Source organism: Puma concolor, chromosome A1, assembly GCF_028749965.1.
Source record: "Puma concolor isolate L17-30 chromosome A1, mPumCon1.1.hap2, whole genome shotgun sequence".
Taxonomy (NCBI): domain Eukaryota; kingdom Metazoa; phylum Chordata; class Mammalia; order Carnivora; family Felidae; genus Puma; species Puma concolor.
This window is the reverse complement of record NC_141667.1, coordinates 44,654,234-44,682,071: the sequence shown is the minus strand read 5'-3', so window position 1 is coordinate 44,682,071 and position 27,838 is coordinate 44,654,234. Positions and strand designations below refer to the sequence as shown.

The 27,838-nt window shown below is 50.9% G+C and overlaps 1 protein-coding gene across 1 annotated transcript; it reads left to right on the top strand.

Moving 5' to 3' along the window:
- Window positions 1–3,566: 3,566 nt before the first annotated feature.
- Window positions 3,567–27,515, top strand: SPARC (secreted protein acidic and cysteine rich). The gene is made up of 10 exons (XM_025924180.2): window positions 3,567–3,720; window positions 14,313–14,382; window positions 15,680–15,742; window positions 16,294–16,381; window positions 17,831–17,952; window positions 19,769–19,889; window positions 22,674–22,807; window positions 23,496–23,644; window positions 25,714–25,862; window positions 26,331–27,515. The coding sequence occupies exons 2-10, from the start codon at window positions 14,326–14,328 to the stop codon at window positions 26,357–26,359; spliced, it is 912 nt and encodes a 303-aa protein (XP_025779965.1). The 5' UTR covers window positions 3,567–3,720; window positions 14,313–14,325; the 3' UTR covers window positions 26,360–27,515.
- Window positions 27,516–27,838: the final 323 nt, after the last annotated feature.

Genomic DNA, 27,838 nt, shown 5'->3' with positions numbered 1-27,838 from the left:
ACTGTTCTGTCCCTCGCTGAGACAGTACATGAGGAAATAACCTTAGAATGGCCAAAAGGGTGTAAAAATGGAACGAATGAAGAAGAGGAGAAAGAGGAAGGAGAAAAGGAGGAGGAACAGGAGAAGGGGGATCTCCGAACGGCAGTTCTAAGCACACTTTCAGTTACTTAAAGATGCCAAGCTCCCCCTGCCCCAGGGTCTTGGCACCTGTTTCCCCTTGCCTGGAATGTTCCTCCCGCCGCACCCCTCACTGACTCACCATGTAACCTTTTTTTCTCAAAATTTGCGTCTTTCGAGAGACCTACCCTAACTACGCTATCTAAAGTAGCCCCCCCATTACTTTTTTCATTTCATTCTGTTTATCTCATTCATAGAATTGATCACAATCTAAAACTAGTTCATTGCCCGCCTTAGCTATTCGAATGTCTCTGTCTCACCTCCTGCTGTGTCCCCAGTGCGGTAGAGTCAATGAATGAATGAAGGAGGTAGCTGATGTTCTGGAGGTGTGGACAGCCTAGATGCCATGCACGCGTGCACATTCCCAAGGCAGTGGGTAGTAAAGCACCCTTGAGTTCCAAGGCTGTGACTGGGTCACAGGATTGGTGCTCGGGTCGGGAAGGACAGGATCAAGGTAGAGTAGGTCGTGTCTAGAAGAACGCAGCTGGAGGGTGGCTGGACAGGGTGGTGGGCAGGCAGCAGAGATCCCAAGGTACTGACTTCTCGTTTTGCAAGCTGAAAAGCTGATGTTGGATACACAGCATTCCCAACTAAGAAGAGGGGTACCAAATGGCTGTGGGGTCTAGAGTCTGCTGTCAGAGCTGGAGAGAAATTTAGGAGGTGGTAGATTGTAGTGGTTGAGCACTTGGGCTCTGGTGTTCTTTAAACTTGGGTTGGAATCTCTGAATTGCCACGTGTCTGGTGGATGAGCCTGGGTGTATTACTGATCTGAACTTCATTTCTCACACCTATAAAATGGGGATACTAATAGTTCCTATTTCATAGAGGTTAGATCTGAAAATATATGCCAAAGACTTAGCTCAGTGCTTGACGCATAGCAGGTGTTCAGTAAATTCTGGCTCTTATTACTACTATTATGCTGTCCAATCTATTTACAAAGGAAAACGGTGTAGCTCATATGGGGGCAGAGATGGGCTCAAAGGCACTCACTGATTCAGTGGCAGAGTGGGGACTCACAACCAGGTCTATCACACCTGGCCCAAGGTACCCTTCTTTCCCTGCCTCTGAAGCCCTTGGTGATGGCAGGAAGACCGGCCTTAGTCCTCGCAGTTTCCCTTCCTAGGTCAAAGTCATCCTTGCTTCAGAGGCTCCTGCTTCCCCAGGGGTGCTCCTACCCTAGATATAAAAATCTACTGAGTCTTCCTGAGAGGGAGCCTGGCTCAAGGTATCCCCACAGGGGCTGGCAAGTGGCCCCTAGATAGAACCTCTCACCCAGAGCCTTAGCCTAACTCCAACCCACTCTCCAATTCCTGAAGCAAAGACCACATGGGAATGGTTCCATTGGTTCATTCTCATCAGAATCATTATCTTAGTTTATAAAGAAGAAACACAACATTTTAGTTAATTTTAGTCCCCACGATGCCTGGGAGCTATAGCAACCAATCCTATAAAAATATGCATCTGTCCAGATGGCAAAACACTTATCTGAGGAGTCTGCCAGCAGCCAGTATTGAACAGCCAACGCAGGGCATCAGCTCTTGGCTTTTGGATCAGGCAGAGGCCTTGGGAATCATCTAGAGTAGAGTTCCTTTCCTGGATTCCTGACTAGTGCCTTTGGGAGCCTGAAGAAAGCCTTGGGCCTTCTCTGCAGAAGAATGCACAGCCACTCAAACTTTTACAATCAATTTTTATAGGGTTGAGGGTCTCTGGAAGACCAGTGTTGGGCACTATTCCAGTCTGGAACCCTATTAAAAGACAACCTCCTCATTGCGTGAGTGCCAGCTTTGCCTTGGCCACTGTTCTCAACACTTAGAGCATCACAGCGAACATGACATGTGAAGCCCCTGCTCTCATGGATCGTTTGTCTGGTGGGGGAGACAAATAGTTTCTGATCATGGCAAGTGCTGGGAGGGAAAAAAGAGTGTAAACTGGTGAACTATACCTGTGAGAGAAGCAAGGAGACTAATTCCAGTTGGGTGGTCACAGGGGCCGAGGGGCTCTTTTAGGAGATGACCTGGTAACAACAGAGACCTGACAGATGAGGAAACTCCAGGCACAGGAAATTCAGATCGACAGCTGTCCCTGGCAGAGGTAAGTGCAAGTGCAAAGAACCAGAGGTGGGAACAACATGGGGGTCATCGAGGAACCGAAAGACTGGTGTCCCGGAGTAGAGTGAGCATAGAGGACAGGATGGCGAGAGAGGCAGAGGCCATATCATGTAGAAGCTTATGAGAGTGTTCTCAGTCTTCTCTTTCCATGTTATTCAAACCAAATCCATGCTTCAAGAGCCACCTGTTCCAGGAAGCCTTCTCCACCTGCCCCAACGGAGGAATCCCTCCACTCTGAACTCTGGGATAAACCTCAGAGTCTGTACCACTCGTGTGAGTGGGTGTATGCCTAAGGCATGCCCTCTCAGCAACAGCCAAAGCTCCTTGAGGACAAAGACCAGGTATTAATTCCTGGATCTCTCAAAGTCCTAGAAACGCACTCATAAATATATTCATCATATATATGATGATATATATATTCATCATATATATATGATTGATATATTCATCAATATTCTCATAAATGTTCAACCAAGACCCATTGTACCAAGAAGTTCATGTAGCATAAGAGTGAGCCAAGTTGAAATGTGGACTCAGCCTGCCCATACCACTTTAAGCCAGGTGATCTTGGGCAAGTGACTTAGTCCCCCTGAGCCTCTGTTTCTTTATTAGTAAAATGGGGATCATAACAAAATCTAAGTTAAGGGGTTGCTGGTGAAGATTATTAAGTGTCAGTAAACCTTGGTTATTGTTACTTCTATGATTATTATCACTATCATCAATCACCTTATCTACTCTATACTGATGACAGATTCCCTGGCTAGAAAGCTCATCTCTTATGTGTTATTAGTGGTGCAACTTGAGTCAGAGTTGTTATTTTTAGATCACATCCCAAATCATCAATGATGATGCCACCAGAGGCGGCTTCTCTTGTCTGTACAGAGGCGAGTCCCGGCTTTGCCTTTGTCACAGATACAACCCCCTTGAATTTCTTTGCCCTCCTCAGTATTGCCTAATGTTCGGGAGGGCTCTTGTAAAGATCCCTGGTCGCAAAGTCAGGACATCTGGGCCTGGCTCTGCCCCTGGGGGCCTTTGGGTAATCCCTGGCCCCTTCCAGGCCTCAGTTCCCCTCTGAACAACGAGGAGGTTGTTCCTGGTGATTCCTGTGGACCCTTCCAGCCCTGGCACTCCATGAGTCTGTGTAGGCAGCAGTCCCAGAACCCACGAGGCAGGCAGAGTTGGGGAGTCTGGTCAGGACAGCAAGGAGAGAAAGAAAAATCTGGAAGACATAGCAGGCTTTGGCTATGGGGAGGCAGGGGAGGGGGGGAAGGAGGAGACAGAGGAGGAGGAGGAGGGACTGAGGGGTGGAGGGGAGACAGACCCAGCCCAGAGCTCCTAGTGGTTTCCTGTTGCCCGGCTCTAAACCCTCCACATTCCTGCAGACCTTCACACAGCCCAGAGCACTCTGCCTGCTGCCCGCCTGCCTGCCACTGAGGTACGCACGACCCCCACCCGGCCTTCCCCTTCTCCAGTGCCCAGCCCCTACACCCTAGTTCACTCCTGCACTTTGTGTACAGAAAGAGAAGCTGGGCTGGGAGGTCTCTGGGTCAGGGACGGGGCGCGCATCTCCTTTGGGCTCCATCACCACGGCCGCGAAGGGCAGGAGCTGCGGACTGGCTGCCTGTTGCTTTTCAGGTGGTATAACTTTGTCTCCCTTTTAGGTTTGCAGAAAATAATCTCATTGTGTCTTTGGGGGAGTGTTTTCTCTGTGTGTGTGTTTGGCTCTCTGGTTTCAGAGGCTGCCTGCCTATCCTCTTTGCTCCCTTCACAAATGTGGCAGCCTCCTTTCCTGGGAATCTGATCTGGTCACAGCTGCACAGGGACAGAGGGCGGCCAGAGTCTGCCCTGCTCCCCCTTCCAGAAGATACCTCCTAGACTGGGTTCTTGGTCGGGGGTTCTGTTCTCCAAAAGGGACTTTGCATGAGAGATAAATTGATCTCTGGAGGGCAAATGGGGGGGGGGTCTCCACCTTTAATCAGCACCCTGGGAAGGTTCCTGTTTCCCTGGAATTCTCCCCCAGTGACCCCTCCCCCCCCAACCCACACACTCTGAAATAGCACCGTCAGACAGTCACTCCTGGGTTAGGCATTGTTCCCATCTGGGGCTGCCCCGGGGTATAAACACAGGAACTCACTGGCAGTGGCCCTTAGTGTAGGTAGATCTGAAGACCCCAGGCATCTGATATCATCCAACCAAGACACCTGGGTCCTTTGGGAGGCTGGGTGTGGCGGAGGATGTGCCAAGAAGGGGAGAAGGGGGAAGGCAAGAGAGAGTCCCAGGGCATCTCTCTCACACCACCTTATTTGAAAAGCCCAAACTCTACATGGGACTGGTGTCTAGCCTTTTAGGATGTTAAGTCCTCTTTGGACGCCCTCCTTCCCATCTCTACCGTCTTTACCTTCACTGGCTCCATTGGCTGGGTGATGAGGGGACTTCCTGGGGTCTGAGACACATCAAGGATAAAGGGGGCACTAAGATGAAACATGTCTTCAAGGAAGCCCAGCCTGCCCAAAAGAGAACAGAGAGGCACACATTTTCCTTCAGAAAGGACAGCATTCTATGCAGAACACATGGAGAAAATGTTTCCACCAGCAACTCTCTAGGGTTACATTTCTATCACCTCCAAGTGCTGATGGTAGAAGTGCTGAGAAGCAATTAAGAAGTAGGTTGGCAGACTTAAAGCACACATTCTATGTGTTATCTTAGGTAAGTGAGTCCTCTGGACTTCGTTTCCCTATCTGTAAAGTAAGAAGACTGGACTTGGTCTTCTGGGTGCCTGACGTCATCTGAAACTTTCTAGGGAAGTTCTCTTAAACTGGAATCCATGGACTGGCCTTTGAATGGGCTTCAAGCATCTGCAAGCCACTTAAAATTATATGTACAGTAGTGTGTGTGTGTGTATATGTGTGTGTGTGTGTGTGTGTGTGTGTGTGTGTGTGTGTGTATGAGACAGAGAAAGAATGAGAACAAGGGGTATTCACAGCCTTTAGTCTTAACATATATTCAAATGGATGCACTACCCCCAGATAGCCAGAGGGCATGACGACGTGGGAGATGGATTGTGGGTGGGACTGGAAGCAGATGTATATTTGCAGGAGGATAAACAATTTTGAAAGAGAGTGGTTGGGGGAAGAGAGGGTTAACTCAGAGTGCTCAGCTGCCACATCGACAAAGCCTGAAGGCGGCGAATTGCCGAGGGAGAGAGGAGGGGGGAAGGGGTGCCTGGAGAAGGAATCAACTTTTGAAACTTTCTCCAAGTCCCACCCACAGAAAGGCTCTTCTTTGCCGTGACTCATTCTGGGAGGAATGTGAGTTGCCACGGTAACCTTTTTTTCAGGGTCTCTGCCTGCTGGCTGGGAGGGGACACTGAAAGACTCAGAACGTCAGGGTCAGGCTCGTCAGGCTCCGTCTGAATGTCCCCTCCTTCACTCAATCCCCAGACACCAGGACAGCAAACTCTAGGTCCTGCCCTGCTGATCTCCCAGAATCCCAGGGCAGCTGTGGGGCTGTGATAAGCCTCCCTGACTTGGGTGTTTGAAGAGTTTTTGTTCCGCTGCTGTCCCCGGGGTGCCGTTTGACCTTGAACTAATCGGGTTCTCCCTTCTGAGCCCCAGTTTCTTCCTTGATTAAAGAACAATAACAACCGTCACCTCCAAGGGCTATCCTGTGGAAGAAATGGGCTGACACACAGGAAGCAATTGGTGAACTGTGGTCCTCCCACCTAATGCAATGGGTTTTTAGAACTGATAAATTTATGGCATCCAGAGACTTAATGAAATCATTTCCAGCTTTTTTTGGCCCGGGAGCTCCATCATCTTAGGTTTGTATATGACTTCTCTTTACTAAAAGTGCTGACAGGCACAATTTAAGCAAAATATTGTTTAAATCCATTTTGATTTGGGCACCTTCATATTTCCCAAAAGTGTTGTACCCCCCAGTGTGAAAAGAGCATTGGCCAAGGCTATGGTAGAGGTGAGTCTTAACTCACAGTGAGTGACATTAGGTAAGACCCTTCCCCTCTCTGGGTCTTAGTTTCCTAATCTGTCAAATGGGGCAGCTAGATGGTCTCCCGGGGCCCTTCCAGCTCTGAAAGGGCCTGCAAACTTAAATCCCAGAGGTTGCCTTCATGAGAAGGAATAACTGGCCTACACTTTTAACACCCCCGTTTGCCTACTTGAAAAGGAAACAAGAGAGGAGGGGCTACGGGATCTTGGGTTGCATAATAGTCCTGCTAAAACCTTTATCCCTCCGAGGAGACTTGTCAACCAATAGCATGGCTGGGGTTTGCTATTTACAAGAGCCAGCTTTCCTTGATGAAAATAAACTATAAATAGGAAAGGATGATGGTGGAAAGGCAAGCGCTCAGGATGTGAGGTAAATAGGAGAATATGTGGCTTTTGAGATTATTTATGTAGGTGTGCGGAGATAAACAGGGGCAGACACGAACCCATGAGGATGCAGATTCTAAGCACGGCTTTTACCAACAGGCCCCCACTGGTAGAGCTAAAAATAAGTGCCTCCACACGTGAGCAAAGACAGAAGGCCATACTCTCACATACCTCTCCCTGAACCGTATGCTGGCTCACAACACAGCATAGACAAGTCCCAGGTGTGCACCTTGATGCACATACAAACTCTGACCCTTCCTTCCACAGGCCGAAACAGACAGATGCTGAGCCAGGTGGACACACAAAGACACACATACACAGCTTCACATGGTCTTCAGGGCCATACGTAACTTACACACAGACACACTGTCCGTTACACACACACACAACTACCATTTGCAACCACACACTGTTGTGCGTAGCCACACGTAACTACAGACGATGACAAAGAGGTAGACATGTCACACACATACATTACCAAATCGCTGGCTGTACTTCACAGATAGAGACACTGAGGATCAGAGAGGGAAGATAACTCATTCAAGGTCACACAGCCAACTGATGTCTGAGCCTAACTTTCAGATGTTCGGAAATATCCAAATGTTCGCTTTTTTCTTTTTCTTTTTCTTTTTCTTTTTCTTTTTCTTTTTCTTTTTCTTTTCTTTTTCTTTTTCCTTTTCTTTCTCTTTCTTTCTTTCTCTCTTTCTTTCTTTCTTCTTTCTTTTTTTGTTTTCATCTGATCACTTTGGTTTCATGTTTGTACAGGCAACAAGCCCTGTGGATGATAAGTGAGGAGCAGTACTTTCTCTCTCTCCTTTGCTGGCCGGCAATGGCCTATCCCAGGCCTCATTAGGGAATTATGCCATCAGGACGGCACAATGTGGCTAATAGGTGGCTGTTCATTTGCTTCTTGCTGGCTCCCTCCCTATCCTGTCTTTAAAGGAGGTAAGAGAGGGCTGGAGTTGAGCTTTCGGCCAACCCTGGGAATTAACGAAGCCACCTCTTCTCTACAGCAGACGGCCTGGATCCTATCCCCAACCCTCAACTCGGGGATGGCTGGGCTGAGCTTGAGCCAGAGGCAGCAAGCAGTGACTTGGCAGAATCCTTTAGAAAAACAGCCTCCTGTTATCCAGGAGGGAGAGATGGCTTAGGTAGGAAATTAGTTCTGCCCCCATTCTCAAGACATAGAGCTCAGTGTCTTAGAAAAAATATGGATGGAGATACCAACTGTGTCCAGAACTGGGTTCTTTCAGAAACTGGTTATTAGCCTATCTTATCTGGGGATCCCTCTGGGTCATCTTATATTAGTCATGGCATGAGGATCCCAGACTGATCAGATGAAATAAGAAACGAAACAAGGTAAACATCTGGAGGTTTCTAAACATCTGGAAGTTAAGCTTTGACACCCGCCTGCTGTGGGACCCTTAAGTGAGCTACTTTTCCTCTCTGAGCCTCAATTCCTTTTGTCTCTCAAATCAGAAGCATGGCAGAGAGGTTTCGCATGGCTTGCCAATGCCAATCCATAGGCAGTGGCTGCTAGAAGAACCCTGTTCAAGATTTAGACGCCACGCTGCACTTTAGGGGAAAAAGATCCTGTGCTTGATTAGTAATGTCTGCCACATGCACTGGAGGAGCATGTGGAGACATATGCACCATGTATTTACTATCCTAGGGATGTGACAGTCTGAGCTCTCATCCCCTCTATTTGTGGTCACCCCATTTGCAGCAGTGGCCCCTAGAGGGAGCCAAGGAGGAAAGCCTGAAGCTCCACCCCGGGGGCCTCTCCTAACCACAATGAAACAGTGAAACGTGGCATCTTAGATGCCTTTATGGAATCTCAGGCTGATCCCAGTTCCAGACTCTGGGGCTGCTTCAGAGCGGCCCCAGAACCTCTTCACTTCTGGGCTTGAGCTTGAGTTTCCCTTAGATTCTTCTCTTCCAGCAAGAAACATTAAAATTGGAAGCAGAGTCCAGGGACAGGCTGGGAGGGGTGATACTCTGAAAGGTTTCTGCCTGAGCTGACTTAGAAAGCCAGAGCCATAGAAACCGTAGGGACCACGCTGCCCCAGGGTTTGCAAACTGTGTTTATAGGAGAACCCAGAGATGCTCCAACATGTCTCAGGGGTGTCCAAGTGTGTAGGACCTTCAGCCCCCTTCTCAGCATCACTTTTGCCTGCTTTTGTTTTTTTTTAATTTCACGCTGATTCACTGAACAGATAAACGCCTTCATGTTTCAACAAATGCCAAAGGCCTTTAGCTGCTTCAAATATTGGACTTTGCAGAAGACCTCATTGAAATAAAGGGCTTATGTAATTTTGAGCACCACTGGTCTAAAACAACCTCCTCATTGTGCACATGAGCAGGGCCAGGTGTGGTCCAGGGAGCGAAGGAGCCTTCCCTAAGTTTGCACGGTGAGCTGGGAACAATGCTGCCAAGACCGCAGTCCCAGAACTCCCGACTTCTGTGTCACGAGACCACCTCTGAGTGGCGGTGCTCTCTCCCTGGTGTGAGTGCCAGGTCTCCGGCCTGGCCCGGCCCTCCTTCCAAGTCCCAGCTCTCTGGCGGGCCTGGCTCGCAGAGGGGGTTCCTTTATTAGCCTCCAGACTTGTTTTTCTCTCTTTAGGCTTGTTTACCAGGAACGTGTGTTTTTGGAACCCTTGTTTCCAAGCCAAACAGTGGGAGAGAGATGCTTGGTTTGCGTCAGCAGGCCAACGAAGGGGCCGGCCTGGGGCCCAGGCTTCGTCACTGTGTTCTCTGGAGGCTGGGATAGTGTCCCCTTGACCAAGAGGAGCAATGCCTCCTTTGTTCCACTCCGACACCCTTTCTCCCTAGGCCACAGGCAAAGAGCTGGGGTTCTTGCCCTGGATTCTTGAGGGGGGGACAGATATTCTGGGATCCTTGGGTGTTCTTGCAAACAACACTGCTTACTTCTATTCTCTCATATAAATCACCCGTGAGCCTCTCAAGGTAGGTGTGTTATTTCCGTTTTACCGATGGAGAAACGAATTGAGGCCCAGAGAGGGAAAGTTACTTTCCGAAGGTCACACAGTTGCTAAGCGGCAGATTTGAATCTGTACGCCCTGTCTCCAGAGCCCACGAGCTTACCTTTCTGTTCTGCCGTTTCTATAAAAGTGTGTAATCACTCCGATATGGTAGCCACTAGCCACATGTGGCTACTTAAATTTAAATTAATTACAATGAAATATAATTAAAAATTCAGTTTGCCCACACTGGCGGTATTTCAAGGGTTCACCAACCATAGCTACCACGTTGGACACTGCAGGTAGAGAATATTTGCATCATCTCCAGAAGGTTCTCTTAGACTGCCCTGCTCCATAAACCTCTTTCTCTTCAAATCAGATTTGATGATTACAGCTCAAATTCTGTGCTTCACGTTCTTAAGAGCCTATGATTCCAAGGCCCACAGTCTAAGGCTCCATGATTCTGAGAGGTCCCCCCTGTGCTGACATTCAAGGGACTTTTCAGTGTCCAAGGAGAGCCCAAAGGAGGCCCTTTATATTTTGAGGGAGATGAACTGGGGGGCTGGCTGTACTTTTCCACTTTTCCATCCCCGGAGTCTTTCTAAAGAGAGGAGTGACCTCAGCTTCAGGTCCTGCTGGCAGCCACGGACGGGTTTTCAGCCATCTCCAGAGCAAATAAAGGCAAAAAGGAAGGGACTTGATGTACGGAACAGGGGGAGGAGGCGGCGGTGGGGTGGGAGAGAGCAGTGTCTGCATTTGGTGACCACCAAGCCAAGGGAAACACGCCTCCTGTTCCTCCCCTGGCCCAGGCTACTTTCCCTCCCTGCAACTCAGGCCAGTTCACAGCCCAACTGGGCTCCATTCAGGTGAGCACCTGGGAGGTAGCAGCTGCCAAGGGAAGCTGTGAGACGAAGAGCCCGCCAGGGGTGGAGCGGGGCTGCCTGGGTCCTCACCCAGCCCTGCTGCTCACTCCCCGGGGCTCTGGGAAGATGTCTTCCCCTCTCTGGGCCTCACCTTCTCACCTGTTCTACGGGGCAGGAAGACATGACTTGAGCCCCCAGCGGGATGCTGGATTGTGAAAACACTTTGAAAAGGATAGACATCTGCATCACCACGGGCTAAAGAGATACAAAGAGATACAAAGATACTGGTCTTCATTCGATACCAGTCATTTCTACAGGGCTGTTTATATTTTCACTGGGCGGACCGGATCTAGGTTTGGTTGGCAGAGGATGTGTTCTGAATGCTGGGGTTTGACTCTGTGTTCTGACCTCACTGGGGTTACTGTTGCACCCCATCAGCTCTACGGGATGGACGGCTGGCCCCTTTGCCAGACCTGTTTCCGAGAGCCTCGGGGATCTTATGCACGTGTAGAAAGTGTGGCCATGCAGGAAGAATAGTCCAGACATCCCCCTTCCCTCTCAGCCCATCATCTGGAGGCATAGGGTTCTGGGACTGGTGATGTAGCCCTGGGCACTGGGCAGGAGCCCAAATTTTGGAAATTCACGCTTTCTCTAAGATTTTGGGTCATTTTCTTAACACTGTCACTTTCTGCATTTCTCCCCCACTCCCCCACCAGACATAATCCCTAAATAGGCCCAACCCAACTCCACAAGAAGGTAGTTTGCCCAGGGAGTTTGACTTGGAAAAGGCCTGAATGTTGCACGATTTCCTCCTCTCAACCGCAGGCTCATCAGGAAAGTGGGACTGTAAGCCGTCCCGTGCCGTGTCTGCCCTCTGTCACAGCACAGGCTCCAAGGGGAACAGTGCATATGTGAGCCCTTTAGACGCTAAACGCACTACAAGATTTAGAACTATTTTTTGGTTCTGGCTGCAAAACCAGCGGCGGGAAGGGTGATTGTGCCACTAGGAAAGAAATGCAGGAAGGTAGAGAGGCAGGACAGACCAAAGAGCTAACCAATAGACCTTTCCCTGGTCAAGGAGGGGAAGGAACATGGTTCCTCTGCTCACATGAGGGACAGACTGGAGATACTGGCCTTCCTGGCTTTTCAGTCGGAAGTTCATTACATTCCCAGTCCCGGCTGGGGTAGTTCTCCGATGACATGACTTCTCTGTCACTGGAGCCCAGACAACACCTTTTTTTTTTTCCTTCTAGTTCCCAGTCTCACTTTGACCCTTTAACTTCAAACAGCCTCAGACAAGTCCTTCACTGATGTTTCTCTCTTGCTCCATTCATAAAATCCTATGTGGGGGGTTGTCTTGCTTGTATCTTTCAAATGGGAAAGCAAACAGGGAGATTTTTCCACTTGTAGGTCTGGGGCGGGGCGGGGGGGGGGGGTCGGTGGTGGGGAAACAAGCATACAACTGTGTGGGGCAGGAACATTCTAAAAATTTCCTGGAAAGGGAAGACTGGACTTGTCTGGGGGTTGGAGCCAGGGTGAAGCAATGCCAAGCTCCCAGGTTGATTCCTCTAAATTTCTATTACTTTTATTTCATACACACGCCGTGAAATAAGAGGTGAGGTTTTAGGTGGATTTTAATACAATAAAGGGCCATTATGAATCTGCTCTCCCTCTGCCTATTTCTACCGTCCAAATACCATAGTCCAAGGGAAGACGGGTTATACCACAGGTGAGGACACATGCCAAGACCAGCGTGTGCCTGTGACATTTTAAGGGCATTTTAAGAACCCAGCCTACAACCTCAAAGCTTACCTGGTCTGACCCTCACAACTAATGGAAGGGGAAGCAATGTCTGGAGAGGATCAGTGATTTTAACCAATAACCAAGGTTGTTTTGAGGCTGATCAGGATCCCCTGGCATTGAATTCCAAGCTGCGTGTTGGTTTTTTTTCCATGATGCCAGGGTACCTCCAAGGAGCTGGGCCAGTGGAAAAGTCTTGGAAAGAACTAGGAATGACGAGCCCGATATAGACGTTTGTGGGGACAAAAGAGGGAAGACACGGCCGCTGCCCACCTTGACTAAACGCTGCTTGGAGGCAGAAGGAGAATTCTTGTTTTTGCGTAGCCACAGGAGGAGGAACAGAGTAGACCAGAAGTTGGAGGGAGGCAAGTTTGGATCCATATAAGGAAGAACTTTCTAAAGCCATCTGGGAATAGAAGTCCATCTAGTTAGAACAAGAAATAAAACGTGCCCACCACAGTTCCTTCGTGAGGGATGGCATTTTGGCAATGAATCATCAGAGAAGATTCTGCCTCCAAATCCCTTTCAGTCATGGGATTTTTGGAGCCAAGGGTTTAGCTTCCAGAGGATGAGGTCTTAGCAGCGACCAGGGCAGGAGAAGTTTCTAGATCTCAGCTAACATCCTTCAGCTGTGAGGGGGAAAGAAGAGAAAACATGAACATAAGTGAGCATTTGGATACTTTCCCTGGGGGATCCAGAGAAGTGCTGTCCCTTCTGGGTAGAATGGAGACAGATGTGGCTGTCCACTGGTCACACTCCAAGACTATTGCTCTTTGTTTCATTTACTTAATGTTTATTTATTTTTGAGAGGGAGAAAGAGAGAGCATGATGACTGAACCATCCAGGCACCCCTCTTTCTTTTAGAATGTAGATCTCATTGTCTCAAAGTGGCAGGAGGTCTCTGCCTACTAACTTCCCCCCTTCTTTCGGAGGGTAGAAAGGAGGAGGAAAAGGAGGAGGAGGAGGGTTTGGAGGATGGGAAAAAAAGAATTCCGTAACATCGGGGATTAAGGGTCCCTGAAGATGATCTGGTTCAGTATTGCCCAAACTTGACTAGTTAGCCAACCACCTTTGGCGAGCTACTTTTTTAAACCTTAAATAAATGGGGGCACCTGGGTGGCTCAGTCGTTGAGCATCCAACTTCAGCTCAGGTCATGATCTCACACTCCATGAGTTCAAGCCCCGTGTCGGGCTCTCTGCTGACAGCTCAGAGCCTGGAACCCGCTTCAGAATCTGTGTCTCCCTCTCTCTCTGACCCTCCCCTGCTCATGCTGTGTCTCTCTCTCTCTGTCTCAAAAATAAATAAAAACATGAAAAAATTTTTAAAAACTTAAATAAATGTATCAGGAAAAAAGACTTTATATCTTTACCGTAAGCGGAAAAATCTTTTGTCTTTTGTCATAAATGGAAGGAAACTAAAAAAAAAAAAAAACACAAATAAGACAAAACAACTCTGTTGAATTCCAGCTGGATATAGTTTCCTGTGGAGGCTCTGAGCCGGAGGCCTGCTCTCTGTTAAAAAGGAGCGGGGAGCCTGGGTGGCTCAGTCAGTTAAGCGCGTCTGACTCATGATTTCAGCTCAGGTCATGATCTCATGGTTTGTGCGTTCAAGCCCCACGTCGCAGTGGAGTCTGGTTGGGATTCTCTCTCTCTTCCTCTCTGCCCCTCCCCTGCTCATTCTCTCTCTCTCTTTCTCTCTCTCTCTCTCTCTCTCTCTCTCTGTTTCAAAATAAATAAATAAACTTAAAGAAAAAGGAAGAGAGAGGAGTGCTAGACAGGTATCGAAGACACCTTAGCAGCAAACTGAGACTTTCTCCTCATACAGTCGGAACTGGAAGAGAATGGAATAAAAGCAATTTCCTCTGGCACCTTCCATTATCCCTTTGCATGCACCACCTAAATTTTATCTCAGATATCACAGGAATTCAGCTCAGAAGGGGCTTTCCGTCAAGAAGCCTCCCACTCACTCAGTTCTCCATCTCCGTCCCCTTGCAGGGTTCCCAGCATCATGAGGGCCTGGATCTTCTTCCTCCTTTGCCTGGCCGGGAGGGCCTTGGCAGCTCCTGTAAGTACTCAAACAGCATATCCGCTCGGTCTCCCTCCATCAGAGTCACCGACTCTACCGGCCCTGGATACTTGGAGGCGCGAGGGCTTCCCTATCTCATTTTGTGCCTTATTAAAAAAAAAAAAAAAAAAAAAAAAGATTTTTCTTACGCTAATAAGCTCAGGAGAAAAATTAAGATGAGGACCCCTGGGTGGAGAGTCCAGGGAAGAGAGATTTCCATGTAAGGAGAAGGTGAACTTTTAGCACCCACAGAGAGAGGGCTGGTTAGTTTTCAAGTCAGTGAGGACTATTTGGTTGCAAGCAACAGGCTCCCATCTCACCACATTAGGAGGGGGAAGGATATCTACAGGGATAGATTATGAACTCTAAGGCCTTGGGGAGGGCTGGAGAAGGACAGGTCCAGGATCTGGGAGGTGAGAACAGTCTCGGAGATGCTGCCATTTGAATGGATCTGCTCCAAAGGCTTCACTTCTTGAGAAAACGTGTCAAGACGATCTAAAAAAAATTCAAGGAGAACCAATCCAGTTGAGCTTGGGTCCTGGGCCTGCTTCTTGGCCAGGGGTCGTGTAGAGCACCCTGACTGACAGACCGTCCCTCCAAGACTTAGACTTGCACGCAGAGGGCCAGCAGTGGACATTCAAAGCTAATCCGGAAGCCGTTACCGGAAGAGAGGGGAAGAAGGGTGCGGCAGACAGTTTCTTGCAACCTAGGGTTCCCTCGGCCTGTCTCCACTAGGAGGTGTGAGTGACTGTGGACTCCGGCAGGTAATTTTGGCAAAAGATCTGGCAGGGTTAGCCGTTGCTAAGAAGGAGCCCCAACCAGCCAGGCACCTCAGAGTTGTATGCTACCTTGCTTCTTCCTACTCCAAGTTGACATGGCAAGAATAACAAATTCATAAGAACATCATACTTGCGGAAAAGATAATGACATCTGTTAAGATTCGCGGTGTTCATGCCCCCGTGGGTCTCAGTTTTCCAATCTATGAGATGAAGGGAGTCGGTCTGCATCAGTGGTTTCCAGATTCATAGGAGTTCGAAGCAATGAAACTGCTTTTCCAAGCTGAATCTTATTGGGAGAGACACCCCAGATATAAAATATATAAGGGGGGGTGCTCCAGCGTTCCACAGGGCCCCTGTGTTTGGCTTCCCTTTTGCCCTCATCACCCTACCCATGGCAGTCCCTGAGGCACAGCCTTCGGGATCTCCAGGGAGCTGCTCTCCCAGCTCCCCAGGCTGGAGGCGCTTCAGAGGTGAAGCTGGCCCTGACCTCCCTGCACCCCATTTTCTCTTCCCAACAGCAACAGGAAGCCCTGCCCGATGAGACGGAGGTGGTAGAGGAAACCGTGGCTGAGGTGGCAGAGGTAGGTGGGTAGGGTCCCCAGATGTCCACATCCATTCCCTGGAGAAACCAGGGTGCTGGGAGTCTCGATCCTGGAACGGGACATTTGCCCCTTCCCGTGTGCACGCATAGCACCGTGGTGAATGCCGTGTATCCCCCAATCCTGACGCGTTCCTGAATGTTCCTCGTTCAGTGAAACCCTGGACGTGGGAGCTGTGAGTTTGAAATTTTTTCTTTCTAAGCTGTGGGGCGATTTTTCTTAGGTGATCACCCACAGTCTCCCCATACGTTAAACACAAAGGGGAGCTGCTGTGGCACAGCTGGTGGGGATGGCGGGCTCGGTGCCCCTCCTGCCCTGACACCCCTCGGGGCCTCTGAGGCACCTCGGTGGACCTGTAGGAGTCTGTCTTAATTCTGACGCTGGCATCTGTGCTCTCTGTGTGCCCTGGGCCTGGCACACCTTTCCGGCTCATCTCTCCTCTCATGGGACCTGAAGCACCCGAGCAAGTCCCCTCCAGTCTTTACCTCTGCGGGTAGGGGCCACTGGACTCACTCTTCTCCCCCCACCCCCAGGGACCTGTGGGAGCCAACCCCGTGCAGGTGGAAGTGGGAGAATTTGACGAAGGTGCCGAGGAGGCCGAACAGGAGGTGGTGGCTGAAAGTAGGTCCCTTTCTTGCGTCTTGTCACATACAGGCTTTGCACTCCACTGCTCGAGCCTGGGGCGTGGGGACAGCCTACGTGAGGTTCCTTCCCAAGGAAATTCAGGGTGAGGTCCTCCCCCCGCGGGGGGGGGGGGGTGGGAGGTGGCTGTGGAGGAGGAACAGTGTTGACTCAAAGGTTGGGAATATTCTCTGGAATCTGGCAATGATCTGTTTATAGCCAGGCTGTGGGTCTCAGCAAAGGATGTTCCCAAGCTAGAAATGGCCTTCTCCCCTCACAGCTGTCCGCCCTGATTCCAAAGTTGGGCTTCACGTTCCCACTGAGGCCGCAGGTCACATCTGGTCCCCGAGCTCCTCGATGACCTCTGTCTCAGCCCCTGTCCCACACGGGCACAGACCTCCAGGAGTTTTTATACTCCTTGGCTTATGTGAAAATCGTTTCACACAGCCGTGAGGAAATAAGGCCTGGAAACCCGACAAAGCTCATATAATGCTACCCTTGGACTTCGTGCCAGAAGGAACGAACTGTCCTAGGGCCATCGGCTCCGGCACACCGTGCTGGCATCTCCGACCCAAGGGGTTAACAGCGTGGACTTGGGAGGCAGACGCACGTAGGCTTGCCTTTAAACTTGCCAACTCCCTCTGCGAGTGCCCTCCGGCAGCCTTAGCTCCGTTGAGCCCGCTTCCTCACCTCTAACCCAGGGATGACAAAGATGCAGACCCTCGCCCCACGGCTGTTGGAGGATTATGAGATAAAGCGCAAGGGCACTTGGCCCACCGCCTGGCAGGGCAGGCATCCAATAAAGAATGACTAAAATACCCCAAATCAAGCACCAGGAGGAAATGGCTAGATTGAGCTGTCATCCTGAGGGCACAGAATTTTTGTCGGAGCAGAGGGGCATCTAATGGGTCTGTTCCTTCCCTCCTCCAGGCCCACCCTCATCCGGTGTTTACCAGACACAGCTGGGCTCTATTGTTCACTGTGGGCCTCAAGGCTCTTCTCCCTTTTCCTTTATAGCCACTCAAGTCTGTTTTGCTTGGCCTCACAGCTCCCTGGCTCCATGACAACAGCTGATTTTCCATCCTTCTAGAAAGTTTATTTTATAATCCACAAACGCCTCACTATCACTGAGGAACAGAGCTGAGAACACAACGGTTGCTTCGATCCTCAAGGGAGTCATATGGTATCCAGGGCTCCTGGGTCCCAGACGAAGCCTGCAGGCCCCCAAAATGTGCCCGACCCTGACCTCACACTGAATCTCTAATCCCCAGACTGAGCCAATTTCTCCCTTAAATGCCAATTGCTGGGCTCAGCAGAAGAGAAAGGAGGACTCGGGGCTGCCCAAAGCCCAGAGTGGGGGCCCCAGGAGAGGAATTCTGCCCCGGGATCGGTCTGGCTGGGTTCGGGTGGACCGGGCGGTGCTAACTACACGCCCTTGTACTCTACCAGACCCCTGCCAGAACCACCACTGCAAACATGGCAAAGTGTGTGAGCTGGATGAGAACAACACCCCCATGTGCGTGTGCCAGGACCCTACCAGCTGCCCTGCCCCCATTGGCGAGTTTGAGAAGGTAAGGGCCGGGGGTTGGGGGATTGGGCCTTCGCAAACATGGAGTGGCTGCCCAGAACACTGGTGGCCTGGTGACTCTGTGGGGCAGTTCCAGTCTCAGACATCCCCACACTGGTCACAGCAGGAGAGTGGAGGTAAGGCTCTGTCCGTCACCATGTCTCTCCAGCAACCGACAAGGATTTATTCGGCACCGTCAGGTTCCCAGCTCTGTACCAGATCCAGAAGGGAACATATCAAGAACATCGGACACTGAGATAGGGACTTCAGTGCTTGGGAGCAGCCTAGCAAAGCATCCAAAAATGTGGGTTCTGGGGTCAGACTGAAGGTTGACTTCAAACCCTATCTCCACCCGTGTCAACTGTGAGATCTTAGCTAGATGTCGAACCTTTCCAAGTCTCAGCTTTGTCATCTCTGACATGGGGATGGAGATTGTCTTTATTTCATAGGGTGGTTGTGGATATTTGTTAGGTAGTGCTTTGTACTTAGTACCCAATATATGCTATTTAAAAAAAGCTTTCAAACCCATCCATTCTGCCTCTAATAGGACTCATTCGCTCAACCAACCATCCATCGATCCATCCGTGTAATTATTTATTGAGTGCCCACTCATGATAACCAATGTGTTAGTGATGACCTAGCTCAGCATATTTGGTACCGGCATTGTTCCCACAACCTCCCATCCGGGTTCTCCATCAGTAGTCTCTCCCCAACACAACTTATCCTCTGGGCTCCAAATTTTAGCATCACTGTCAGGTCTTTCCTCCTCCTCACCCCTTTACTCCCATCCCACTGGTCACCAGTGCCCATCAACTCTCCCTCTGCGGTGATCTATAAGCCATAGTGAGTATGTACAGGAGGTTCCACACAAGGGTCCCTGCCTCCTAACACAGATACTTCCTGCCACAGTCCTCGTGCACCCCGCGGCATCTCTGCTTGGCCACCCCCACGTGCAGAGAGAGATTCACTAGGAGGACTCACGTGACCCAATGTACAGTTGTGCTCACAGCTAAGACTTATTACAGTGACATATTAAAGATACACAGTATATCACACGGGAACAAGATGTAAGGAGAGCCTGGAGGAATCCAGGCCCAGGCTTGCTTGCTTTCTCCACTCGTATGAGGGGGTCTCACAAAATGCACTCTTTCCCCAGCTACAAAGATGCAGCCACGTGTGAACAATGTTTCTGCTCAAGGAAACCCATTAGAGACTCGGCACTCAAAGTTTTCATTGAGCGCTAGTCACATAGGCACCCTCTGCCTAGCACGTACCCGAATTCCAGACTTCCAGAAGGAAAGCAGATGTTCAGCACAAATCGTATCGTTTGTACAAGCAGCCTAGGCTCAGTGAGGCACCCTTATCATCTGTGGAAAGTTTTATAGCAGGTGCAGGGAATTGTTTATCAGCCAAGTTCCCAGATGCCAGCCAAGGGCCACCATCGCAAGCGGGCCTTGCTAAGGATGACAGTCCCAGGCTTTCTGCATTAACTTTTTTCTGTACTCTGCCTGTTCACCACCCCCCATCTTTCATTCCTCCTTTCCACATCTGCCAGGCTTGTTTCCCATATCTCTGCCTGATTCAGTTGTACCTCCGCTCAGAGGCCAACAGTGGCTCTCGCCTTGGGCTCGTCATCAGCCCGGGAGCCCACAGAGTGGGTTCTTGTTGCAGCCCCAGCACTAACCCACCGCCTGACCTTGGGCTGATCACATTCCTTGCTTGGCCCCTCGTGTCCCCATCTCTGAAATGGGCAAGGATGGTGGGGCCAGTGAAGGGCTTTGGGAATCAGGGCGTGGCCCTCTGTGCTCTATGCTTTGCAGGTGTGCAGCAATGACAACAAGACCTTCGACTCTTCCTGCCACTTCTTTGCCACCAAGTGCACCCTGGAGGGCACCAAGAAGGGCCACAAACTCCACCTGGACTACATTGGGCCTTGCAAATGTGAGTCTGTCCTTGGCTTCTTCCAGTGCCTCATCTCGGGGAGAGAGCACTGAGCTGGCACTGATGCGGGCTCTGCACCCCCGTGCTTCGTGACATTGGGCGAGTCTCTTTCCCTCTATGAGCCTCAGGATTGCCATTTACTACATTTTAGATGTTTATTCATTTATTTAGAGAGAGGACACATGTGCACACACACAAGTAGGGGAGGGGGAGACACGGAGAGAGAGAATCCCGAACAGCTCTGTGCTGATGTAGGGCCGAGGCCCTGAACCATGAGATCATGACGTGAGCCGAAGTCAAGAGTCGGATGTTGAACCTACTGAGCCACCCAGGCGCCCCAGGATTGCCATTTATAAAATGGGATGATTGTCTAGGAGTAGCTGCCTCTCGGCTCTGCATTCGGGACACCTCCCAGGAAGGACTGAGCAGTTGTGGAGGTCAGGGAGGATTTTTGGATCCTTCCACTAGCATCCAAGACAACCCTTCCTTTTCTCTACTGATGAGGATGTTCTTCTATAGGGCTAACCCAAATCTTTAGTGCTTCAATATGGCAAAGCAAAAATGATGTTCTCTCTGGGCCTATAAAGTGTTTTTAAAAGACAGTAAAACCTTGGTTTGCGAGCATAATTCATTCTGGAGACATGCTTGTAATCCAAAGCACTTGTATATCAAAGCGAATTTCCCCGTAAGAGATCATGGAACCTCAGATGATTCGTTCCACATCCCAAAAATATTCATGTAAAGTGATTACAATACTGTAATATAATACAAAATAACAAAGAACATATAAAATCTAAAGAAAAATAAACAAATTAACCTGCACTTACCTTTGAAAACCTTCGTGGCCGGTGTGAGGAAGACAAGAGAGAGGAAGTTTATTGTGTAGGGCGACTTTCACTATCGCTAACGGAATCACTGCTCTCTATTGGCTCAGTGGAATCTTCTTCTGCATGGGGGCCATTGTATACACTCGCAGGGATGTTGACTACAGTACAGTATTAACAAACTCTTGTCATAGACTGTATCGAATGTAACTGGCAACAAGGCAGCCGAGGAAAGGGTCTCGATCTGCAGGCAGCCTGACCCAGAATGAAGCAGAGCATTCCTAAGCTCACTCTTGTATGGAACAGCGGAGGGCTGTCCATAGGTGCTTTGAAGGGACAAAAAACACGCTAGTGCCAGTTGGAGGCACCTTCCAACCTTCTGAAAAATCACTGATTTCTGCCAAACATTGTGGCCTGAGACCCAGCATCTGTGCGTGGGAGACAATCACCCACAATCCCACAGTGAGAAAGAGAGAGAGAGACAGAGAAGACCCATTGGCCCAGTTGCGATCACGTGATGTTCAGCAACACATACTACTCGTATTGCAAGACGTCACTCACTTATCAAGTTAAACTGTATCAGAAATGCTTGCTCATCTATGGAACACTCGCAGAACAAGTCGCTTGCAATCCAAGGTTTCACTGTATTTGAACTTGAATGCTTTAAAATATGAGGCATGCCAGTCAGTTTCCTTCAGGCCCCATTACTCAGCGTTGCCCTATCCTTGGCCTTTTCACTCCATCACATTCCCGTCTGCCCACTTAAGACCTACGATTAACCACTTTCTTCTAGAAACCTGGGAGTCAGGTGTTGGGGGAAGGGATGCCAGGATACTGTCTAGCTTCTTGTTAGTGATTCCAGGTGCAGGTCCCACTGGCCCAGGTGCCTCTTTCAGCGTTGGCAGTCTCCTTATCACTTCAGACACCCAAGGCCACATCCTCCTCCAAGACAACACCCATGTGGTGTCTCTGGTACATTCTGGCACCAGATGGCACTGGGGAGAGCCACTCACTGGCTTCGTGAAGGTGTGCAGGGTTCAGAAAGGTGGAGGAGAAAACCAGGTTCTCCCGTGGTCAGCCCCATGCTCCCAGTTATGGGGCTCAGGAGGCTGGGGAGGAATGCTGATAGGAATCCTTGGGCAGTGAGACTGAGGAGTGGGCCAAGAGGCCTTTTACCAAAGTGGTTCTTTCTGTCCTCTGGGGTGTGTTGCTCACTTGTTCCAAATCCTAGTGTGTCCACCACAGATGTTCCCTTCCACTCCCCAGCTGGTGGTGGAGAAGGTAGTTGTCCTAACCACAGAGGGGACTTTCCCTAGACTCGGGATGAGGGAAGGACAGACCTCTAAGCCCCAGGGCAACCATATGCCAGGGATGGTGGATGAGGTTCTGATAACGTGGCCTTGAGCAAGCCCCTTCCCCCCCCCGCCCCACGCTGACCTTTGATAAGTCCAATAAGAGGGCAGACTTGGTCTGACATTCTGGGATTCTAAATTCCAAAGATCAGGATGGAATCATCATGAAGAATGTTCTGGTGGGTAAGTATTACTGACCTCCCCGCCAAAGCTAAGCTGGGCCTATGGATAATGTTATTCAACCTCCCAGCTCAAACACCTCCCAAAGATTGGTATCACCAGCGTGGGACCTGGACCTCTGCTTTCAGAGCCCCATCACCCAGAAAAGTGCAGGAGTCACTGGAGTGAACCATTTCCCTCAGCAGACTAGATCAGGCCTAGGGAGGAGCAGACGTGGCTCAGTGGAACCTTCTTCCCCCACACAATCTCCTTTGCTCACTGTGGTGTGAGAAACCATCCCAGGAAGGCCGAGCCACTGTGCCCAGGTCATCAATTGAGATAGCTGTAGGAGGAGGCCCTGGGTGAGAAGAGTGGTCCAGCCAGCACGTTGGCCCTCAGGCAGGGAGAGTCGGGGTCTGTGCTGACCACTCTGGTGTTTTGGACCCTAGACATCCCCCCCTGCCTGGACTCCGAGCTTACCGAATTCCCCCTGCGCATGCGGGACTGGCTCAAGAACGTCCTGGTCACTCTGTACGAAAGGGACGAGGACAACAACCTTCTGACCGAGAAGCAGAAACTGCGAGTAAGTGCTCTCTCTTCCCAACCTGTCCCAAGGCCCTTGCCTGGCACTGAGCGAGGTGGCTCCTGGCCCCGGGCTGGCTGAGATCCAGTCCCATCCCTAGAACTAGGCCCCCACGTGTAAGCCTACACCGCGGTGCTGACGAGTGCCCTTGTTCTGGGCACTGGGACGCTGGCTTCTCGCTGCCTTTGGAGGCTGATAATACACGTTCACGTCTTAAAGCCCGAGGAGCTCTGTAATAGAGAGACCTGCTCACTTTGTTTGGCCCAGTGTTAAACAAAAGGAGCACAAACGGCCCAGTTGCTTTTTCCTTCTGAATCTGTGGATCTTTAACGTTACTGGACATATCAAGCACTTGGAGTACCGATAACGTGCAGATTCCCGAGCCCCATCTCGGGCCCACAGAATCAGTGTCTCTGTGAATCCGGGCCCAGGAAGCTGCATTTTCACACAGTCTCCAGGTGCATTTGGTGGGACAGCTCTAGGCAGATAGACAGCTTTGAGATCACCCCAGGCCTCTGCTTTTGTGGGTGAGATGCTGGTACCCATCTATGCCACTGCTTTCCCTCATTTCAAACCTTGGCCTGGGCTGGCCTCTTCCGGCTCCGGCCTACTGTCGGAAGAGGAGGGGCCCTCCCTGGCCTGGACGGTCTCCCCTGGACCCTTTGTCACGCAGCATCTGCTCTCACAGGTGAAGAAGATCCATGAGAACGAGAAGCGCCTGGAGGCTGGAGACCACCCCGTGGAGCTGCTGGCCCGGGACTTCGAGAAGAACTACAACATGTACATCTTCCCCGTGCACTGGCAGTTTGGCCAGCTGGACCAGCACCCCATTGATGGGTAAGGCCTCAGGCCCTCAGGGTCACGGGGCGCCGCTCTGGCTCGGTGCTGGAGGACGCAGAGTCGTGGGTCAGGGCTGGGAGGTGCACTGGGTATGGCCAGAAAACTCTGCAGACTGCTGCGTGCAGTCCTGGAGTCCCACAGTTTGTGTAGGGGCCGAGCAGGAAGGAAGCCATAATACACGTTCATGCCGGAACAAGTGGAAGTCAGCTGGAATTGAAAAATCCCTCCTTACCCCTGTGCGCACCGGCCTTGGGTATCCACTAGTTGAGGGAGAGTGAGCTGGAAAGGAGCTCAGACTCCGTGGGGTAGTGGGGCGGAGGTGGGCTGGCCTGTGTGCTCACAGTCCTTCAGCAAAAGACCTGAGACCCAGCAGCCCCGGGAGGGCAAACTGAACCTGGGACTTCTTAAAAAAAACTCCACAGAACCAATCCCATCCACACCGCAAGCCCTTGTTGAATTGCTCTTCCCTGTCGTCCAGATGGGTTTTGACGTGCCATGCAACCACACGGCAGAACAGGCACGCAGTTGTCCGTGACCCAACACTCACTGAGCAACTATTATGTGCTCAGCCCTGTTCGGGCAGGGGGTTTAACCGTGATCAGAGCTGATGTGGTCCTTGCCCCCATGAAGCTCATGCTCTGGGTGACAACCTGCTTCTCACAATCGAAGGACAACAGTAAAAAGGCCCCCAGAAGGTATAAGTGGGTGGCTGGCTGCACGTGAGGCCGGGCAGTGGTTGTCAGGACCCTCACCACAGCTTTGTGGCCTCCTCTTGCTGTGTGTTCTCGGGGGAGCCCGGAATGGAGGGCCACCTCGTTCACATGCCTGGGGGAGGACACCGGGCCCAGGGTGAGGCTGCTCACCCCTCGTCTGTGCCTGGAGCCCACCCACCCTGGCCGCAGTCTCCAAGGGGTGGGGTCTCCTGAGCTCTGGGAACCTCCTTGCTGCTTCTCTCCCAGGCTCTTTCCATGGCTGGGATTCAACTGAGTTGCTCACTGTGGAGGGGAAAGGGGAAGTCAGGGGGGACATCTGAAGCTCAGACTGAGCCACTTCATCCCATCACAATGCAAGCACCGGGAGAGAGGCTTCCGGATGGGGCCGCAGGACTGTGCGTCTGGGAAAGTGCTCCAGCCCGGGCCAGGGGGCCCATGCCCCCTCTCTCCTTGTCCCAGAGCTGCACGGTGACCTTGCCTGAGTTCCTGCCCCTCTTTGGGCCTCAGTTTTCCCACCCATATACAACAGAAGGGGAGGGGATGTTCCTTCCAGTCGAAACATTGTGTGATTCCTTCCACAAGTTGGGTGGCGTGAGGGAGTCTGGGGGTTAGAGAGAAAATTGGAGTCACAGTGCGGCCCCTTGGGGAAGAGTGTTTTGCGGACAACTGGTTGAGGGCTCTGGAGAATAAGGAAAAAATTCATACGGGTGCTCTGGAGTCCAGGCCCGCTGGAGGAAAGGGAATGGACAGCGGGAGAGAAGCCAGAAGGCCTCCCTCTCACACGTTACCAGGTACAGAAAGTGAAAGCTCTTGTGGAGGTCAGAGTCCTTCTGACCGTCCTGCCAATCCCAGCCCCGTCCCACTTCTCCCCAGAACGCGGCACTGTCACCATTTAGTGTGTTTCTTTTTAGACTTTTTTCTAGGCATTTGTCGCTATAGACATGTGTGTCCCTGGAAACACGCACGGTTGTTTCATATCAGATTTTGATCTACCAACAGCAGAAGATTTTCACTTTAAGTGTTTGCGCCCCGATCCTCAGCCAATAAGGAAACAAATGCACCAAGAGGCCCCTGTTATGAACCCATGTGATCTCAGAACCGGAAGGGCCCTTAGCCGTTACGGTCAACTCTCCCCGCTTTGATGGAGGGGAAACCGAGGCTCAGAGCAAGGCATTGCCGGCTCTCAGTCCCACAGCAGGTCAGCGGCAGAGCGAGGGGGTAGACCAGGACGCTGGCTTCCTGCTCCGCTCGCACACCCCTTCCTTCCGCCCTGTGGGGCAGCCTCGCTCTCCTGTCTCTCCTGGAGCGTGGGGCTTTCCGACACCTCAGGCCCTCCCCGTCTCCTGCCCACAGGTACCTGTCCCACACGGAGCTGGCCCCACTGCGTGCACCCCTCATCCCCATGGAGCACTGCACCACCCGCTTTTTTGAGACCTGCGACCTGGACAATGACAAGTACATCGCCCTGGATGAGTGGGCCGGCTGCTTCGGCATCAAGGAGCGTGAGTGTCTGAGCAAAGGGGCCCCGCATCCTCCCCCTGCCTCCCCTCTGCTCTCTGTCATCTGCGGGTCCGTCCTCTCTACCCAGCTCTGCTCTCTGTGCCTAGTTAACTCCTGTCTGCTCTCCCTGTCTGGGCGGGCCTTGCTCTCTTAGGTGGCTTCTTGTCCATCTGGCCGTCTTTATCATTCCCTTCCTCAAGTGTAGCACTCAGTCTGTGCCTAGCCCTATTTTGGGAACCGGCAGGCACGTAGACAGGAGACAGGAAGTGTAATTTGGCAGTGTGTGTCAGTGACAGGAACAGGGGCAGGGAGACCAAGGTTGTCAGTCGCCACGTTCCTGGGTGACCCTGGGCTGGTCATCTGACCCCTGGCCTGCGGATGGGGGGGGGACCCACCGACTCCTCGGGAAGCCCGTCTTCACCCGCACAGGGCCTCACGCTCTAACTCTGTTCTCTCGTCTTGCTTTGCAGAGGATATTGACAAGGATCTGGTGATCTAAATCCACGCCTGCCTCCTTCCGCAGTTCCGGATCCTCCCTCTTTGATCTTCCCCTTCCTGTTTCCCCCAAAGTTTAAAATGTTTGGATGGTTTGTTGTTCTGCCTGGGGACAAGGTGCTAATATAGATTTACATGAATACATTAACGGTGCTAAAAATGGAAATTGTAACCCAAGTCATGACATTCTTAGGTGTAACTGCTCTCACTGCCTCTTGCTCGCCCACTAACGGCCCCATTTTTCTCTCGCCCCTTGCGGTGTCCCCCGTTGTCTTAGTGGCGTGTGGGTGGGAACTTTGATCTGCTCAAGCCTGCCTTCAACACACATTGCGTCTACAGATTTTCTCTCCTCTTCTGTTTGAAACTAACGCTCACCAAGGTAGTCTTTGTGTTCATTTTATTTCAGGGTATTGGCTGCCAGGGGGGGCTCTTCCCCTCATGGCCTGAAGGTGGGAAAGGGAAGTAACAGGCACGTGATGCTGGCAAGGATGTTTCTGGGACTGGAGGCCTAGTGGGAGAAAGCCGTGCGGAACCCGCCAGCCAGAACCGCAGGTGGCAAGGCTGTTGCTGGGAGAAAGGACCCGAGTCTGTGTTAGGAAAGTATGTTAAACTCTCGCATACGCCAGTTCCGCACCAAGTCCCCCTCATCTTTTGGTGCCGTTTCTTTTCACGTTAGGCTGTTTGTCCAAACTTTTGGGAGCCGGGGTGGACCATCAGCTCTCTGGAATCCGCCAGGGCCCTGCAAAGGTGGGTCACCACACGGTGCAGGGCTTCTCCCCTCCTAGATGCCTTTGGGAAATGCAGGACTGGGAGGTGCTTTCGACCAGGAAGGCCAAGGTCTAGAGCGAGGTGTAGAAAGTTGTAAAATAGAAGTGTGGTTGGTGAATTTTTTTTTTTTCCACATTTAGATAGCTGTCACAAGAGGTCTTTCCCTCGGTTTCTAGCACATCCCTCCTTTTCTCCCTCTCCCCACTTTTTTCCTTCTATCAGTCAAGAGTAACTTCAAAGTCAATGGGATGGTCGGATCTCACAGGCTGAGAACTCGTTCACCTCCAAGCATTTCATGAAAAAGCTGCTTCTCATTAATCTTGCAAACCCTCGCCATGATGTGGGGAGTTTGACAAATCTTTCAAAATAAAAAGTAACGACTTAGAAACTGCCTTCCTGAGTGATTTTGCATGTGTCTCAGTCTTAGACACCTCATTACCCTGATATGCAGACCCATGGGCGGACGTGTCTACACACAACTGTGCAATTGCCGACCTTTGCAAAGACACTGCTAGGCTTTGGTACACACAGTCTTTTTTTTTTTTTTTTTAACTTTTTTTTTTATATTTACTCATTTTTGAAAGACAGAGAGAGACAGGGCACAAGCAGGGGTGGGGTGGAGAGAGAGTGGGGGAACACAGAATCTGAAGCAGGCCACACAGGCTTATTTATATGCAAGGGGTGTATTTGTACACAGGGAATGTATGATTCCTAT